The sequence below is a fragment of the Cherax quadricarinatus genome, chromosome 63 (genome assembly GCF_038502225.1).
Source record: "Cherax quadricarinatus isolate ZL_2023a chromosome 63, ASM3850222v1, whole genome shotgun sequence".
NCBI lineage: Eukaryota > Metazoa > Arthropoda > Malacostraca > Decapoda > Parastacidae > Cherax > Cherax quadricarinatus.
In genome coordinates, this window is record NC_091354.1 from 2,603,757 (window position 1) to 2,623,786 (window position 20,030).

Here is a 20,030-nt window from a genome sequence, read left to right on the forward strand (position 1 = left end):
GTGTTGTCGTGCAGACAGAGCGTCGCCAGGTAGACAATTAGGCTGGTGTGGTGAGGCTGTCTGCCTTCTCATAAAACTTGCTACTCATCAACCATCTTCAGTCAAGAATTCTACTAAAACAAAGAACTTTTATTATTGTATTTTATTAACAAATTTTATTTGCATATACAATATAATTTTACCAGCAGGAATGCCGAAAAAGAAATGGTTTATTTGTACTAAAGCACAAATGTTTTATGACGTACTTTTATTACGCTTTTTTAATAGAAAAACTGTATACATTCTTCAAATATCATATAATTGACCCAGCACATCACAACGAGGTTAAACAATTTCACTTCTTCATTTGGTCATTTTGCTGAGGACCGCGATCAACTTTGGGTCCCATTGGTTCTGCCGAGAGGTCAAAGTCATCATCGGAGAGCCCTGGTGCTTCCATGGCTTCCTCCATCAAAGGAATGATGCTGTCGTAGCCTCCTGGTTGTGTGAGGAAGGTCGGTAGAGGGACCAGAGGAGGGGGTGTAGTGAACACTGGTATGGGTCCAGGAGGACCACCACCGGTACCTTCGGTAGTGCTGAAGCTAAAAGGTGGACTTGATAGATTCTTAGGGCTAAAACTGAAAGGAGCACCACTCTGAGGTCTTGAGCTAAAGCTCATGGAAGCAGGTGCTGGTCCTTGGGGGCTGAAGCTAGCAGATCCAGGAGCTTGGCTCTGAGGGCTGAAGCTCTTTGGACGAGCTGTTTGACCCTGGGGGCTGAAACTCATAGGGGATGCTGCTTGACCCTGGGGGCTGAAACTCATAGATGTTGCTGCTTGACCCTGGGGGCTGAAACTCATAGGAGCAGCTGCGTGACCATGGGGGCTGAAAGTAGTAGTTGGAGGAATGGGGTCATATGGACCATGTGATAATATTGGTCCCATTGTTGTTCCTAGGGCAGGAGAAAAAGCTGGTCCCACTGGAGGGGCTGCAGGAGGGACAGAGCCCATGGCTGGTCCAAAGCTAGGCACAAACCCTTGCCTTAAGCCTGATGTTGGAGTAGGCTGGGGCCCTTGGCCAAAGCCAGAGAATGGAGAGGAATGTGCAGAAGGTTGAGGGGCTGGTGGAGATTGTGTGGCACTTGGGGCAACTTGTACCCGAAGGTTCATCAGTGTAGGGGACGAGGGGTCCTTTTGGGTTTGGTCAGAGGCTGGAGCTGGTGGCAAGGCGGAGGCCAGAGCAGGACCAAGAGGAGGGACGAATGTAGAGGCAAAACGGGGAGCTGGTGCGGGTTTTTGGCCACTGACAGCAGGGGCCATGGCCGAGTCTAGGACATTTGTGAATGCTTGGATTAGTTTCTGGCCAGGTGTGGCCGGAGAGGGTTCAGGTGCAGGCGCCAGACCAGGGAGAGGACCCACTAGAGTGGATGATTCAGATGAAACATCTCCTTTCACAGGCTCTTGCTTGGCCTCTTCAGGTTTAACCTCCGCTAACTTGACCTCTGCGGGTTTACCCTCCGTTGCCTTGACCTCTGAAGGCTTGACCTCTGCAGGCTTGACCTCTGCAGGCTTGACCTCTGCAGGCTTGACCTCTGCAGGCTTGACCTCTGCAGGCTTCGCTTCTGGTTTAGTTTCCGATTTCTTGGTTGGGGTTGAGGCATCTTTTGCTGGTGGTTGGGCAGGTGTTGATGCTTCCTTAGGGGTGGGTGTGGGAGTTCCTTTCGATGCTGCCGCTTCAAACACTGGCGCTTCTGGCTGTGGTACTTGTGACAATGTTTCAGTGGGTGCTCCTTTTACTGGTGGTACTGGTGCTTCCTTTAGTGGTGTAACGGGTGCTTGGGGTGATACTGGTACCTTAGCTTGTATTTGTGGTACTGGGGATTTTAGTAGTGCAACAGATACTGGAACTGGGGCTACTGTTGGTGGTGCAACTGAATCTGGGGCTACTGTTGGTGGTGCAACTGATGCTGGGGCTACTGTTGGTGGTGCAGCTGATGCTGGGGCTACTGTTGGTGGTGCAGCTGATGCTGGGGCTACTGTTGTTGGTATCGTTGGGGCTAGTGTTTCTCTCCTTAGTACATCTGCTAGGGTATCTGTTGGTGCAACAGTTACGGGGGCTGCAGTATCTTTTGGCGTTGGTGCTGAAGGTTCTGGTGCAGACACTTCAGTTTGCAGCGGTGTAGGTGCTGGAGACGCTGGTGCTGCTGCTACTACTGGCTTAACCTCTCCTGCTACTACTGGCTTAACCTCTCCTGCTTCTACTGGCTTAACCTCTCCTGCTACTACTGGCTTAACCTCTCCTGCTACTACTGGCTTAACCTCTCCTGCTACTGCTGGCTTAACCTCTCCTGCTACTACTGGCTTAACCTCTCCTGCTACTACTGGCTTAACCTCTCCTGCTACTACTGGCTTAACCTCTCCTGCTACTGCTGGCTTAACCTCTCCTGCTGCTGCTGGCTTAACCTCTCCTGCTACTACTGGCTTAACCTCTCCTGCTACTGCTGGCTTAACCTCTCCTGCTACTGCTGGCTTAACCTCTCCTGCTACTGCTGGCTTAACCTCTCCTGCTACTACTGGCTTAACCTCTCCTGCTACTGCTGGCTTAACCTCTCCTGCTACTGCTGGCTTAACCTCTCCTGCTACTGCTGGCTTAACCTCTCCTGCTACTGCTGGCTTAACCTCTCCTGCTTCTGCTGGCTTAACCTCTCCTGCTACTGCTGGCTTAATCTCTCCTCCTGCTGGCTTAATCTCTCCTCCTGCTGGCTTAATCTCTCCTCCTGCTGGCTTAACCTCTCCTGCTGCTGCTGGCTTAACTTCTCCTGCTACTGCTGGCTTAGCCTCTCCTTCTGCTGCTACTGGCTTAGCCTCTCCTGCTGCTACTGGCTTAGCCTCTGCTGCTGCTACTGGCTTAACCTCTCCTGTTACTACTGGCTCTTCTTTTGCTTTCTCTTCCTTCACCTTTTGTTTGGCTTCTTTCTTTTCTTCTACTTTGCTTTCTTTCTTTTCTCCTTTGGTTTCTTTCTTTTCTTGTTTTTTGCCCCTCTTGTCTTGTTTTGCTTCTCTCTTTTCCTGTGGTTTTGCTTCTCTCTTTTCTTTTCCTGTGGCTTCTTTCTTTTCTTGTTTGACTTCCTTTACCTCTGGCTTGATGTCTGTCTTTTCCTCTGGCTTGGCATCTTTCTTATCCTCTGGCTTGGCATCTTTCTTATCCTCTGGCTTGGCATCTTTCTTATCCTCTGGCTTGGCATCTTTCTTATCCTCTGGCTTGGCTTCTTTCTTATCCTCTGGCTTGGCATCTTTCTTATCCTCTGGCTTGGCATCTTTCTTATCTGGCTTGGCATCTTTCTTATCCTCTGGCTTGGCTTCTTTCTTATCCTCTGGCTTGGCATCTTTCTTATCCTCTGGCTTGGCTTCTTTCTTATCCTCTGGCTTGGCATCTTTCTTATCCTCTGGCTTGGCATCTTTCTTATCCTCTGGCTTGGCATCTTTCATATCCTCTGGCTTGGCATCTTTCTTATCCTCTGGCTTGGCATCTTTCTTATCCTCTGGCTTGGCTTCTTTCTTATCCTCTGGCTTGGCATCTTTCTTATCTGGCTTGGCATCTTTCTTATCCTCTGGCTTGGCTTCTTTCTTATCCTCTGGCTTGGCATCTTTCTTATCCTCTGGCTTGGCATCTTTCTTATCCTCTGGCTTGGCATCTTTCTTATCCTCTGGCTTGGCATCTTTCTTATCCTCTGGCTTGGCTTCTTTCTTATCCTCTGGCTTGGCTTCTTTCTTATCCTCTGGCTTGGCATCTTTCTTATCCTCTGGCTTGGCATCTTTCTTATCCTCTGGCTTGGCATCTTTCTTATCCTCTGGCTTGGCATCTTTCTTATCCTCTGGTTTGGCTTCTTTCTTATCCTCTGGCTTGGCATCTTTCTTATCCTCTGGCTTGGCATCTTTCTTATCCTCTGGCTTGGCTTCTTTCTTATCCTCTGGCTTGGCTTCTTTCTTATCCTCTGGCTTGGCATCTTTCTTATCCTCTGGCTTGGCATCTTTCTTATCCTCTGGCTTGGCATCTTTCTTATCCTCTGGCTTGGCTTCTTTCTTATCCTCTGGCTTGGCTTCTTTCTTATCCTCTGGCTTGGCATCTTTCTTATCCTCTGGCTTGGCTTCTTTCTTATCCTCTGGCTTGGCTTCTTTCTTATCCTCTGGCTTGGCTTCTTTCTTATCCTCTGGCTTGGCTTCTTTCTTATCCTCTAGCTTGGCTTTCTTATCCTCTGGCTTGGCATCTTTCTTATCCTCTGTCTTGGCTTCTTTCTTATCCACTGGCTTAGCTTCTTTCTTATCCTCTGGCTTGGCTTCTTTCTTATCCTCTGGCTTGGCTTCTTTCTTATCCTCTGGCTTGGCATCTTTCTTATCCTCTGGCTTGGCTTCTTTCTTATCCTCTGGCTTGGCTTCTTTCTTATCCTCTGGCTTGGCTTCTTTCTTATCCTCTGGCTTGGCTTCTTTCTTATCCTCTGGCTTGGCTTCTTTCTTATCCTCTGGCTTGGCTTCTTTCTTATCCTCTGGCTTGGCTTCTTTCTTATCCGCTGGCTTGGCTTCTTTCTTATCCGCTGGCTTGGCTTCTTTCTTATCCTCTGGCTTGGCTTCTTTCTTATCCGCTGGCTTGGCTTCTTTCTTATCCTCTGGCTTGGCTTCTTTCTTATCCTCTGGCTTGGCTTCTTTCTTTTCCTCTATTTTGCTTGCTTGCTTTTCTTGTTTTGCTTGAGGATGCACTTCCTTGAAATCTGATTTTGTTTCCCTCTTTCCTTCCTGTTTTTGTTTTCCTCCCTTTTTTACGTTTTGCTTCTGTTCTCGTTTACCTTTGGCCTCTAGTTTTGCTTCGTCCTTAACCTCTGGCTTGGCATCTTTAACCTCTGGTTTGGCATCTTTAACCTCTGGTTTGACATCCTTTACTTCTGGCTTGGCATCTTTAACCTCTGGTTTGACATCCTTTACTTCTGGCTTGGCATCCTTAACCTCTGGCTTGGCATCCTTAACCTCTGGCTTGGCATCCTTAACCTCTGGCTTGGCATCTTTAACCTCTGGCTTGGCATCCTTAACTTCTGGCTTGACATCCTTAACCTCTGGCTTGACATCCTTAACCTCTGGCTTGGCATCCTTAACCTCTGGCTTGGCATCCTTAACCTCTGGCTTGACATCCTTAACCTCTGGCTTGGCATCTTTAACCTCTGGTTTGGCATCCTTAGCTTCTGGTTTGACATCCTTTACTTCTGGCTTGGCATCCTTAACCTCTGGCTTGGCATCCTTTATTTCTGGTTTGACCTTTGTGTCTGGTTTAGCTTCCTTAACTTTTAATTTGGCATCCCTTGCTTCTTGCTTGGCATCCTTTCCTTTTTGCTTGGCAGTTTTTGCCTCTGGTTTGGCGGCTTCTTCCTTCATCTCGGCTTCCTTTGCTTCTTGTTTGGCGAGTGTGGCACCGGCCTCTGGTGCTACAGCTGGTTCTGGAGGAGACTGTGGCACTGGTGATGGCTTCGGTGGCACTACTCCTCCCTTTTGTTTTCTCTTCCTCGTCTCTGGCGTTGTCTTCGGTGATAGCTCTGAGGCGATGGGTGGTTCTTGGGCTACTTCGACTCTCTCTACTCCTTCCTTCTCAGACTCGGACTGTTTCTTCTTATCTCTTGCAGGTTTCTCCTTCTTTTGTTTCGCCTTGTCTGCCTTTTCTGCCTTTGGAGAGGCTTCTGAAGCAGGAGCCTCCACGGGCTTTGAAGCCGGTGCAGGTTCCGCAGGAGCTTCCAGAGGCTTTGAAGCCTCGGATGTGGGTGGAGGCTGTGAGGCTGGTTGTTCTCTGGACTTTTTGCCTTTCTCGAGCAGCTCAGGCTTCTCTTGACCTGGTTCTACCCACTTAGGGGGCTTCTTGCCCTTGCCTTTACTGTCTTTATCTTTGCTGTCCATGTCCTTACTCTCGATGTCTTTGCTGTCCTCCAAGACCTGACTTTCACTGGTGTCGTGAAGTTCATGTTTATGACGACGTTTTTGCTTCCGGCTCATTGGTGGGTTGTCTGGCTGCAAGAAGTAAAGCAAACATTAGCAACACAGCACAGATATTTACCCCACCAAAACACAGATATTTACCCCATCACAACACAAACATCACCACAACACAGATATTACCTTCACCACAACACAAGTATAACATTCCCACCACCAGGGACCAACATGTTACAACAACTTCAGATAATGTACGGAGTCACAGTGTCAATATAAATAGATGTATTCGTAGTTTTGGTTGGTGTTGTAGATTAATGATTAGTGGATATGTGGGGCTGCGGGCCACCAACAGCAACAGCCTGGTTGACCAGTCAAGCACCAGACGAGCCTGGCCCATGGCCGGGCTCTGGGAGTAGAAAGAGCCTCGAAACTCATCAAAAGTAAAGGTATGCTTGGTGAACAAGACATACACATATACTGTAGTGTGTATACTGTAACATACAGTGTGTATACTGTAACATACAGTGTGTATACTGTAACATACAGTGTGTATACTGTAACATACAGTGTGTATACTGTAACATACAGTGTGTATACTGTAACATACAGTGTGTATACTGTAACATACAGTGTGTATACTGTAACATACAGTGTGTATACTGTAACATACAGTGTGTATACTGTAACATACAGTGTGTATACTGTAACATACAGTATGTGTGATGAAAATAAATGGTATAAAATACCGACACAATGGAAACATAAACACATATGCAGTTTAATGTGATCCTTTATTGACAACGTTTCACCCACACAGTGGGCTTTTTCAAGTCACAAACAGATCTGTTTGTGACTCGAAAAAGCCCACTGTGTGGGCGAAACGTTGTCAATAAAGGATCACATTAAACTGCGTATGTGTTTGTTTCCATACAGTATGTGTACTGTATGTACCATGATACATTATATGTACTGTATGTACCATGATACATTATATGTACTGTATGTACCATGATACATTATATGTACTGTATGTACCATGATACATTATATGTACTGTATGTACCATGATACATTATATGTACTATGATACATTATATGTACCATGATACATTATATGTACTATGATACATTATATGTACTGTATGTACCATGATACATTATATGTACTGTATGTAACATACAGTACACATATTGTATCAGATGTTTCATACTTTTCAGTACTATATTTCTTTCATACGTGTCATCACTACACCATTTCTTTCATGTCATCAATACACCATTTCTTTCATGTCATCAATACACCATTTCTTTCATGTCATCACTACACCATTTCTTTCATGTCATCAATACACCATTTCTTTCATGTCATCAATACACCATTTCTTTCATTTCATCACTACACCATTTCTTTCATGTCATCACTACACCATTTCTTTCATGTCATCACTACACCATTTCTTTCATGTCATCACTACACCATTTCTTTCATGTCATCACTACACCATTTCTTTCATGTCATCACTACACCATTTCTTTCATGTCATCACTACACCATTTCTTTCATTTCATGTGATCACTACACCATTTCTTTCATGTCATCACTACACCATTTCTTTCATGTCATCACTACACCATTTCTTTCATGTCATCACTACACCATTTCTTTCATGTCATCACTACACCATTTCTTTCATGTCATCACTACACCATTTCTTTCATGTCATCACTACACCATTTCTTTCATGTCATCACTACACCATTTCTTTCATGTCATCACTACACCATTTCTTTCATGTCATCACTACACCATTTCTTTCATGTCATCACTACACCATTTCTTTCATGTCATCACTACACCATTTCTTTCATGTCATCACTACACCATTTCTTTCATGTCATCACTACACCATTTCTTTCATGTCATCACTACACCATTTCTTTCATGTCATCACTACACCATTTCTTTCATGTCATCACTACACCATTTCTTTCATGTCATCACTACACCATTTCTTTCATCACTACACCATTTCTTTCATGTCATCACTACACCATTTCTTTCATGTCATCACTACACCATTTCTTTCATGTCATCACTACACCATTTCTTTCATGTCATCACTACACCATTTCTTTCATGTCATCACTACACCATTTCTTTCATCACTACACCATTTCTTTCATGTCATCGCTACACCATTTCTTTCATGTCATCACTACACCATTTCTTTCATGTCATCACTACACCATTTCTTTCATGTCATCACTACACCATTTCTTTCATGTCATCACTACACCATTTCTTTCATGTCATCACTACACCATTTCTTTCATGTCATCACTACACCATTTCTTTCATGTCATCAATACACCATTTCTTTCATGTCATCACTACACCATTTCTTTCATGTCATCAATACACCATTTCTTTCATGTCATCAATACGCTATTTTATTCAGACATTTACCTATTAGATTGTGGCACTCACCGTGACATTGTGCCACCACTCTCCTTTGAGTTGGCTCTGCTTGTACTCTTCAAGGCCGTCTTCAAACGACAACCAGGCTCCCTCACCCTTCTTCTTGCTGCTTGACATTGTGTGAGTCTGTTGAAAGAGGCTTTAGTTAGTGTTGAGGCTTCACATACTGTTCGTAGAGGCTTCATTTCGTGATGTTTTGCCTTTAACCAGCTTGGATGCACCTACAGTGTGTCACCGCCTTATTCTGTATGAGTTAGTGTGGGAAGAAAAATTTAGATGTGTGGAGGGAATACATATGGAGAGGAGCTACATATAAGAACAAGACAGGCACAGGTGTGTATATAAGATCAAGATAGGTGTATATACAAGTGTATATAAAAAGGTGGAAGCATATACACAGTTGTATATAAGAACAAGGTGGGGTATATACACAGGTGTATATAAGACAGGGATATATACACAGGTATATATATCCCCGTGTATATTCACTGAATGTTTACGTTATTCGCTATTTTAGGGATTAAAGTGCTTATGTTCGGGTGAATTGCAGTCGTAATCCTCGTGCAGTCGAAAAGCTTTAAACCTAACAAACTAGCTGTAGGAACAGTAAAGCTACCATTAACTACCACTTGACTGAGGTAGTTACTAGTAGCAATTGTCTATGGTAGTTACTAGTAGCACTTGTCCATAGTTGTTACTAGTAGCAATTGTCCATGGTAGTTACTAGTAGCACTTGTCCATGGTAGTTACTAGTAGCACTTGTCCAAGGTAGTTACTAGTAGCACTTGTCCAAGGTAGTTACTAGTAGCACTTGTCCAAGGTAGTTACTAGTAGCACTTGTCCAAGGTAGTTACTAGTAGCACTTGTCCATGGTAGTACTAGTAGCATTTGTCCATGGTAGTTACTAGTAGCACTTGTCCAAGGTAGTTACTAGTAGCACTTGTCCATGGTAGTACTAGTAGCATTTCTCCATGGTAGTTACTAGTAGCACTTGTCCATGGTAGTTACTAGTAGCACTTGTCCATGGTAGTACTAGTAGCATTTGTCCATGGTAGTTACTAGTAGCACTTGTCCAAGGTAGTTACTAGTAGCACTTGTCCATGGTAGTACTAGTAGCATTTCTCCATGGTAGTTACTAGTAGCACTTGTCCAAGGTAGTTACTAGTAGCACTTGTCCATGGTAGTACTAGTAGCATTTCTCCATGGTAGTTACTAGTAGCACTTGTCCATGGTAGTTACTAGTAGCACTTGTCCATGGTAGTTACTAGTAGCACTTGTCCATGGTAGTTACTAGTAGCACTTGTCCATGGTAGTTACAGTAGCACTTGTCCATGGTAGTTACTAGTAGCACTTGTTTATGGTAGTTACTAGTAGCACTTGTCCATGGTAGTTACTAGTAGCACTTGTCCATGGTAGTTACAGTAGCACTTGTCCATGGTAGTTACTAGTAGCACTTGGCCATGGTAGTTACTAGTAGCACTTGACCATGGGAGTTACTAGTAGCACTTGTCCATGGTAGTTACTAGTAGCAATTGTAAATGGTAGTTACTAGTAGCACTTGTCCATGGTAGTTACTAATAGCATTTGTCCATGGGAGTTACCAGTAGCACTTGTCCATGGAAGTTACTAGTAGCACTTGTCCATGGGAGTTACTAGTAGCATTTGTCCATGGTAGTTACTAGTAGCACTTGTCCTTGGGAGTTACTAGTAGCACTTGTCCATGGGAGTTACTAGTAGCACTTGTCCATGGGAGTTACTAGTAGCACTTGTCCATGGGAGTTACTAGTAGCACTTGTCCATGGGAGTTGCTAGTAGCACTTGTCCATGGGAGTTACTAGTAGCACTTGTCCATGGGAGTTACTAGTAGCACTTGTCCATGGGAGTTACTAGTAGCACTTGTCCATGGGAGTTACTAGTAGCACTTGTCCATGGGAGTTACTAGTGGCACTTGTCCATGGGAGTTACTAGTGGCACTGGTCCATGGTAGTTACTAGTGGCACTGGTCCATGGTAGTTACTAGTAGCACTTGTCCATGGTAGTTACTAGTAGCACTTGCCAATGGTAGTTACTAGTAGCACTTGTCCATGGAAGTTACTTGTAGCACTTGTCCATGGAAGTTACTTGTAGCACTTGTCCATGGAAGTTACTAGTAGCACTTGTCCATGGAAGTTACTAGTGGCACTTGTCCATGGAAGTTACTAGTGGCCCTTGTCCATGGGAGTTACTAGTGGCACTTGTCCATGGTAGTTACTAGTGGCACTTGTCCATGGTAGTTACTAGTGGCACTTGTCCATGGTAGTTACTAGTGGCACTTGTCCATGGTAGTTACTAGTGGCACTTGTCCATGGTAGTTACTAGTGGCACTTGTCCATGGTAGTTACTAGTGGCACTTGTCCATGGTAGTTACTAGTAGCACTTGTCCATGGTAGTTACTAGTAGCACTTGTCCATGGTAGTTACTAGTAGCACTTGTCCATGGTAGTTACTAGTAGCACTTGTCCATGGTAGTTACTAGTAGCACTTGTCCATGGAAGTTACTAGTAGCACTTGTCCATGGAAGTTACTAGTAGCACTTGTCCATGGAAGTTACTAGTAGCACTTGTCCATGGAAGTTACTAGTTGCACTTGTCCATGGAAGTTACTAGTTGCACTTGTCCATGGAAGTTACTAGTAGCACTTGTCCATGGGAGTTACTAGTAGCACTTGTCCATGGGAGTTACTAGTAGCACTTGTCCATGGGAGTTACTAGTAGCACTTGTCCATGGGAGTTACTAGTAGCACTTGTCCATGGGAGTTACTAGTAGCACTTGTCCATGGGAGTTGCTAGTAGCACTTGTCCATGGGAGTTACTAGTAGCACTTGTCCATGGGAGTTACTAGTAGCACTTGTCCATGGGAGTTACTAGTAGCACTTGTCCATGGGAGTTACTAATGGCACTTGTCCATGGGAGTTACTAGTAGCACTTGTCCATGGGAGTTACTAGTGGCACTGGTCCATGGTAGTTACTAGTGGCACTGGTCCATGGTAGTTACTAGTAGCACTTGTCCATGGTAGTTACTAGTAGCACTTGCCCATGGTAGTTACTAGTAGCACTTGTCCATGGAAGTTACTAGTAGCACTTGTCCATGGAAGTTACTAGTAGCACTTGTCCATGGGAGTTACTAGTAGCACTTGTCCATGGGAGTTACTAGTGGCACTTGTCCATGGTAGTTACTAGTGGCACTTGTCCATGGTAGTTACTAGTGGCACTTGTCCATGGTAGTTACTAGTGGCACTTGTCCATGGTAGTTACTAGTGGCACTTGTCCATGGTAGTTACTAGTAGCACTTGTCCATGGTAGTTACTAGTAGCACTTGTCCATGGTAGTTACTAGTAGCACTTGCCCATGGTAGTTACTAGTAGCACTTGTCCATGGAAGTTACTTGTAGCACTTGTCCATGGAAGTTACTTGTAGCACTTGTCCATGGAAGTTACTAGTAGCACTTGTCCATGGAAGTTACTAGTGGCACTTGTCCATGGAAGTTACTAGTGGCACTTGTCCATGGAAGTTACTAGTGGCACTTGTCCATGGGAGTTACTAGTGGCACTTGTCCATGGGAGTTACTAGTGGCACTTGTCCATGGTAGTTACTAGTGGCACTTGTCCATGGTAGTTACTAGTGGCACTTGTCCATGGTAGTTACTAGTGGCACTTGTCCATGGTAGTTACTAGTGGCACTTGTCCATGGTAGTTACTAGTGGCACTTGTCCATGGTAGTTACTAGTGGCACTAGTGGCACTTGTCCATGGTAGTTACTAGTGGCAGTTGTCCATGGTAGTTACTAGTGGCACTTGTCCATGGTAGTTACTAGTGGCACTTGTCCATGGTAGTTACTAGTGGCACTTGTCCATGGTAGTTACTAGTGGCACTTGTCCATGGAAGTTACTAGTAGCACTTGTCCATGGAAGTTACTAGTAGCACTTGTCCATGGAAGTTACTAGTTGCACTTGTCCATGGAAGTTACTAGTTGCACTTGTCCATGGGAGTTACTAGTAGCACTTGTCGATGGGAGTTACTAGTAGCACTTGTCCATGGGAGTTACTAGTAGCACTTGTCCATGGGAGTTACTAGTAGCACTTGTCCATGGGAGTTGCTAGTAGCACTTGTCCATGGGAGTTGCTAGTAGCACTTGTCCATGGGAGTTGCTAGTAGCACTTGTCCATGGGAGTTGCTAGTAGCACTTGTCCATGGGAGTTACTAGTAGCACTTGTCCATGGGAGTTACTAGTAGCACTTGTCCATGGTAGTTACTAGTAGCACTTGTCCATGGGAGTTACTAGTAGCACTTGTCCATGGGAGTTACTAGTGGCACTGGTCCATGGGAGTTACTAGTGGCACTGGTCCATGGTAGTTACTAGTGGCACTGGTCCATGGTAGTTACTAGTGGCACTTGTCCATGGTAATTACTAGTGGCACTTGCCCATGGTAGTTACTAGTAGCACTTGTCCATGGAAGTTACTAGTAGCACTTGTCCATGGAAGTTACTAGTAGCACTTGTCCATGGGAGTTACTAGTAGCACTTGTCCATGGGAGTTACTAGTGGCACTTGTCCATGGTAGTTACTAGTGGCACTTGTCCATGGTAGTTACTAGTGGCACTTGTCCATGGTAGTTACTAGTGGCACTTGTCCATGGTAGTTACTAGTGGCACTTGTCCATGGTAGTTACTAGTGGCACTTGTCCATGGTAGTTACTAGTAGCACTTGTCCATGGGAGTTACTAGTAGCACTTGTCCATGGGAGTTACTAGTAGCACTTGTCCATGGAAGTTACTAGTTGCACTTGTCCATGGAAGTTACTAGTAGCACTTGTCCATGCGAGTTACTAGTAGTTGCACTTGTCCATGGAAGTTACTAGTTGCACTTGTCCATGGGAGTTACTAGTAGCACTTGTCCATGGGAGTTACTATAGCACTTGTCCATGGGAGTTACTAGTAGCACTTGTCCATGGGAGTTACTAGTAGCACTTGTCCATGGGAGTTACTAGTAGCACTTGTCCATGGGAGTTACTAGTAGCACTTGTCCATGGGAGTTACTAGTAGCACTTGTCCATGGTAGTTACTAGTAGCACTTGTCCATGGGAGTTACTAGTAGCACTTGTCCATGGTAGTTACTAGTAGCACTTGTCCATGGGAGTTACTAGTAGCACTTGTCCATGGTCCATGGGAGTTACTAGTAGCACTTGTCCATGGGAGTTACTAGTAGCACTTGTCCATGGGAGTTACTAGTAGCACTTGTCCATGGGAGTTACTAGTAGCACTTGTCCATGGTAGTTACACTTGTCCATGGGAGTTACTAGTAGCACTTGTCCATGGGAGTTACTAGTAGCACTTGTCCATGGGAGTTACTAGTAGCACTTGTCCATGGGAGTTACTAGTAGCACTTGTCCATGGAAGTTACTAGTAGCACTTGTCCATGGGAGTTACTAGTAGCACTTGTCCATGGTAGTTACTAGTAGCACTTGTCATGGTAGTTACTAGTAGCACTTGTCCATGGGAGTTACTAGTAGCACTTGTCCATGGTAGTTACTAGTAGCACTTGTCCATGGGAGTTACTAGTAGCACTTGTCCATGGGAGTTACTAGTAGCACTTGTCCATGGGAGTTACTAGTAGCACTTGTCCATGGGAGTTACTAGTAGCACTTGTCCATGGTAGTTACTAGTAGCACTTGTCCATGGGAGTTACTAGTAGCACTTGTCCATGGGAGTTACTAGTAGCACTTGTCCATGGGAGTTACTAGTAGCACTTGTCCATGGAAGTTACTAGTAGCACTTGTCCATGGGAGTTACTAGTAGCACTTGTCCATGGTAGTTACTAGTAGCACTTGTCCATGGGAGTTACTAGTAGCACTTGTCCATGGTAGTTACTAGTAGCACTTGTCCATGGGAGTTACTAGTAGCACTTGTCCATGGGAGTTACTAGTAGCACTTGTCCATGGGAGTTACTAGTAGCACTTGTCCATGGAAGTTACTAGTAGCACTTGTCCATGGGAGTTACTAGTAGCACTTGTCCATGGGAGTTACTAGTAGCACTTGTCCATGGTAGTTACTAGTAGCACTTGTCCATGGTAGTTACTAGTAGCACTTGTCCATGGGAGTTACTAGTAGCACTTGTCCATGGGAGTTACTAGTAGCACTTGTCCATGGGAGTTACTAGTAGCACTTGTCCATGGGAGTTACTAGTAGCACTTGTCCATGGTAGTTACTAGTAGCACTTGTCCATGGTAGTTACTAGTAGCACTTGTCCATGGGAGTTACTAGTAGCACTTGTCCATGGGAGTTACTAGTAGCACTTGTCCATGGGAGTTACTAGTAGCACTTGTCCATGGGAGTTACTAGTAGCACTTGTCCATGGTAGTTACTAGTAGCACTTGTCCATGGGAGTTACTAGTAGCACTTGTCCATGGGAGTTACTAGTAGCACTTGTCCATGGGAGTTACTAGTAGCACTTGTCCATGGGAGTTACTAGTAGCACTTGTCCATGGGAGTTACTAGTAGCACTTGTCCATGGTAGTTACTAGTAGCACTTGTCCATGGGAGTTACTAGTAGCACTTGTCCATGGGAGTTACTAGTAGCACTTGTCCATGGGAGTTACTAGTAGCACTTGTCCATGGTAGTTACTAGTAGCACTTGTCCATGGAAGTTACTAGTAGCACTTGTCCATGGGAGTTACTAGTAGCACTTGTCCATGGGAGTTACTAGTAGCACTTGTCCATGGGAGTTACTAGTAGCACTTGTCCATGGAAGTAAGCTTCTCTCTTGTATGTGCGGGTTATTTGTGTATCGTTCCAGTCACGGTATTGTGCCTTTTTTGTTATTTATTTCAAACAGCAGTATTGTCACTCTTCCTTCAGAGTGAAGGCACTGTACTTCCCACCTCCAGTACTCAAGGCTGCAAGAAATGCTGATCATACTGCACTTGTACTCTGGGTGTTCCTGCCTGATGTTGTTACTACCACTGGTGGTGTAAGTACACCTTGGGTGTTCCTGCCTGATGTTGTTACTACCACTGGTGGTGTAAGTACACCTTAGGTGTTCCTGCCTGATGTTGTTACTACCACTGGTGGTGTAACTATGTCTGGTACAACTCCCTCCCTCCATGTGACTTTTAGCGTTGTAAATGGAGCCATGCCAACACATGAGGCCCACTGGAGCAAGCTTTATATATTTATATCTTAGACGACCCCTGCCACAACATTCTCTCTCATTCCCTCTCTCTTCCTCTCTATTTTCCTATCTCTCTTCCTCCCTCTCCCTCCCTCTCCCTCCCTATCTCTCTCCCTCCCTATTCATGTATGTAACCAATGCTCTGTGATGGAGTATGACAGGGAAGCATGTCTAACTTGTGTTCCCACAACGTAACTATCATACAGAATAGTGTAGCAGCACACTACTTAACGTAACTATCATACATAATAAGATAGCATTCTGCCTTTGTCCAGACAATGTAGTATTTATAAGTACAAAAGTGTATCAGAGGAACAAATGACTGGAGTGTATTTGGATTTGTTGGATTATCCTGTAGGTTTTCCTAGATTAAAATTTTATAATTTATCACCAGACACTGCATGGGGTTATACCATAAATGCAAATACTGGAAACTTTAAATAGTTGTGTCAAAAAGTAATTATTTAATGTTCATAAAACGATATTTTTATCATTGTTCATCATTATTATATTTTTATTTATTATTATAAGATCACGACAGAGATGTTCTCAAAACTAACTGGAAAATAATCGGCTAGTTAACTAGACCCTTCAAGATAGAGATGTTAATCCACTGATAATATAGGTCGTTGGCTCTTTCTAGATCGGAATGCTACTGTACACTAACAACCCATTTTAATTAAGACACGAAATAGCAGATCCCAGTTTTGGAGAATGTTCAGAAAACTTTCACTTCCCGTATAAACTCAGTCAAGCACCCTCAAACGTAGGCAAGAGAGATGTTTACATCTGGGAAATTCTGGAGGGATTGGTGCCGGATGTACACCCTGAAATCACTCCCTACGAGAGCAAGAGATTGGATCGGCGATGTGAAATTCCTCCAGTGAAAAGTAAGAATGCAGTGAGCATACTAAGTGGTATCTCAGTGTAAAGGGTCCAAGGCGTTTCAACTCTTCTCTCTTCATAGAGGAAAAAGTCTCCAGACTGTCTTCAAGAGGAATAGGTTGTGATAGGAGTGGTGAGTGGGAGAGCAAGAGCCAGACTTCACTCAGTTGCTGCGATCATAGAAATTTATGAACGGGACCAAGTACAAGTGCTAGTTAAGACACTTGTAAACCATTTAACAAGTTAAGGAAATATTTCGCCCTACTAGAGGCAAGAGTGATTAGGCTCAATTAACTGAATAGGTTGGAAATAATATAAAATACCGACAAGTTGAGGATTAAGACAAATGTGCAACAGTTAAGTATCTTTATTGATGAAACGTTTCACCTACACAGTAGGCGAAAGTAGTAGTGAAATAAAGATGATGTACTCAGTCCATTAACCTTGGAGAAAAAGTATTTGAGGTGGTCAGTCCCTCAGCCTGGAGAAGACTTCTTATACACAGCTTTATCATCAATAAAAGGTTGTTGTTCACCTGTCCTTTATCGTCATTATTATAATAAATGCTTGCTGTGCGCTTGTCTTCTTAATATACTGAATTTGCCGTCAATACCTGCGTTTCCAATATTACCTGTACACTACACGTATTCCCCGTACACTGAACACGTATAGAACGCTCAGTAATATATTGTAACGTATAGAATATAGAAATATACTGCAGTGCTGTGCAAAACTTGTGGAGGGAGATGTATAGAAGGTAGGCAATGTTTTACTTAATAGATGGAAGGTTGTGAGACTAGGAGAATTTGAGTCAAGCACCGTTAATATACCTTTGATGAGTTTCGAGTCTACTCCCGGGGCCTGGCCATGGAACAGGATCGTCTGGTGCTTGCATGGTCAACCAGGATGTTGCTGCTGGAGGCCCGCTGCCCCCACATGTCTATCATAGTTTGGTTGATCTGGTACCTGGTGAAGATACTTGTCCAGCTTCCTCTTGGAGGCTTGTACACTTGTCGCAGCAGCAGGTGGGAGGTGGCTAGCAGCCAGCCAGTAGTAGCCAGTCACCTTTAAGTTTTGATTTTAACATGAGTAACACTTGTTGCTGAGACCCCCAGAGTGTAGGAGTTGTGGGGCTCTGAGACCCCCAGAGTGTGGGAGTTGTGGGGCTCTGGGACCCCTAGAGTGTGGGAGTTGTGGGTCCTTCGTCGTGCTCTTGTTTCTCTCTCCCACACTTGGTGGTGGTGATCTTGTCTCTCTCCCACACTTGGTGGTGGTGATCTTGTCTCTCTCCCACACTTGGTGGTGGTGATCTTGTCTCTCTCCCACACTTGGTGGTGGTGATCTTGTCTCTCTCCCACACTTGGTGGTGGTGATCCCACACTTGGTGGTTGTCTCTCTCCCACACTTGGTGGTGGTGATCTTGTCTCTCTCCCACACTTGGTGGTGGTGATCTTGTCTCTCTCCCACACTTGGTGGTGGTGATCTTGTCTCTCTCCCACACTTGGTGGTGGTGATCTTGTCTCTCCCACACTTGGTGGTGGTGATCTTGTCTCTCTCCCACACTTGGTGGTGGTGATCTCTCTCTCTCTCTCTCCCACCTTAGCTTTAGTACAGCCTACCTCCCTCCATCCCTCTTAGTCTTCATCACCATCCACCTCATTCCTTTCTTCACCACCACTTTTCCATCGTCCTCGCTCCAACACTGCTTTTTTCCCACCAGTACCACCTTCCTCTTCCTACCCACAACTCTCCACTTGTGCCCCCAGTACAGCTTTCCCTCTCCATTTATTTTCTATTATTGCCGCCAGAGGGGCAACTTTATTATGTATCCTCGGCTCATCCTGTGAGTGGCATACCTAAAGTATACCTGGAGGGGGGTTTCGGGGGTCAACGACCCTGCGGCTTGGTCCGTGACCAGGCTTCGCGGTGGATCAGGGCAACAGGGTAGCCCTCAAAACATTACGCAGGTCTGTATCAGCAAGACCTAGTGGATAAATTGCCATACCTTTGTTATTGCACAATTTTCCTTGAATAAATTACAATGTTACGGTACACTGGAGAAACTAACTTGATGTTACGCAACTTCTCGTTACTTTGTGTACTTCTAGAAGAAGTTTTGAGAAATGTGTGTACCGTGGACATCATCATGCACCCTGGACAGTAATATGCACTTTGGGTTGACTATCACTGATCTAGTTTATGCAAAATATAAATACACTTTATTATGACTCACGAAATCGTAATGACACGATTGCAAACAAACCATACCACGGGTGGGGATAGAACCCGCGATCAGAGAGTCTCAAAACTCCAGACCGTCGCGTTAGCCACTGGACCAGCTAGCCACAAGAAATTCGTCCAACTAGGTATATTTCTACACCTTCCTATGGTGTAGAAATATACCTAGTTGGACGAATCTTATTGTGGCTAGCTGGTCCAGTGGCTAACGCGACGGTCTGGAGTTTTGAGACTCTCTGATCGCGGGTTCTATCCCCACCCGTGGTATGGTTTACAATTTATTAGTTTTTAATAAGATAGAATTAGTTATGGAGTGATGTGTCTTGCAGTCTCTGGTTCAGTTTCCATGAGATTAATCTTTTGGCAAGTGTAAGATAGTGTTTTGAGTTGCATGGTCAAGTCATCGTGCACACAATACACTTCACATGGCTAAATATATTCCAACAAGGTCAACAACCCAGGGAGCCAATCATCAGCATTTTACTACACTCACGTTCTTTCACGTTTCATGTTAACTTGCTAATTTTAAGTGAGATGCTGAGGATGTCTATATTAAGACGTGAGGTTTAGATCACTACAGCTTCCAGGAAGGCTGAAGTGCTCTTCTTGTTTACAGAGTTACATCTTGTGAAGGTTTTAAAATTTAATATAATTTCCTAAACTTAAGAGTTATATTTAACTACAGATAAGTGAATTATGAAAAAATAGTTTGCGACACGTCTGGCATAGCAGTGGCTGCTTCACAAGGAGCGTTCAAATCTGCACGTATAAATTTGTACTTACAGCATTTGTAGTTATAGCAGCCGAGTTGCTCTAACTACAGATATAACCATTACTTCTTCAGTAATTTGTTTTACAATATATAGTTTTATAGTATCCGTTCGACTCTCCTTTTTATCCTGAATCACTGGCAGTGTTGTGTTTCTTCTGTTTTGAATTTTATTTCTGATAGTTTGTACACTTCATCTTGACATAATGTTCAGTATTGACCTTAATAATAATATTAATAATTAATAACCCTGCCTCGGTGGGAGACGGCCGACTTGTTGAAAAAAAAAAAAAAAAAATAATGCTGTATAGCCCTTGTGGCTTAGCGCTTCTTTTTGATTATAATAATAATAATAATAATAATAATAATAATCTTTATTTTTACAAAGCACAACGTATTGATATATGATTTGTTGACATTATTCAGATACTTTTTAGAAAGTTCCTGGTTATGCAGAGAATTTCTGACAGCCTTATAACCTACAACTACTGGATAATTAACTAAGTTGGTT

The 20,030-nt window shown here is 44.1% G+C and overlaps 2 protein-coding genes across 4 annotated transcripts in view; one reads left to right on the forward strand and one right to left on the reverse strand.

Moving 5' to 3' along the window:
• Positions 1-20,030, forward strand: part of LOC128698240 (uncharacterized protein DKFZp434B061) — a 774,041-nt gene that overhangs the window by 636,542 nt on the left and 117,469 nt on the right. The window lies entirely within an intron of this gene.
• LOC128698239 (titin homolog) overlaps positions 128-20,030 on the reverse strand; it is a 27,840-nt gene continuing 7,937 nt past the window's right edge. The window contains exons 2-3 of the mRNA XM_053790401.2: positions 8,436-8,552; positions 128-6,022 (exon numbers count right to left, since the gene is read on the reverse strand). Coding sequence (XP_053646376.2) covers positions 335-6,022; positions 8,436-8,543 — 5,796 coding nt within the window. The 5' untranslated portion in view covers positions 8,544-8,552 and the 3' untranslated portion in view covers positions 128-334. The remainder of the gene's footprint in view (positions 6,023-8,435; positions 8,553-20,030) is intronic.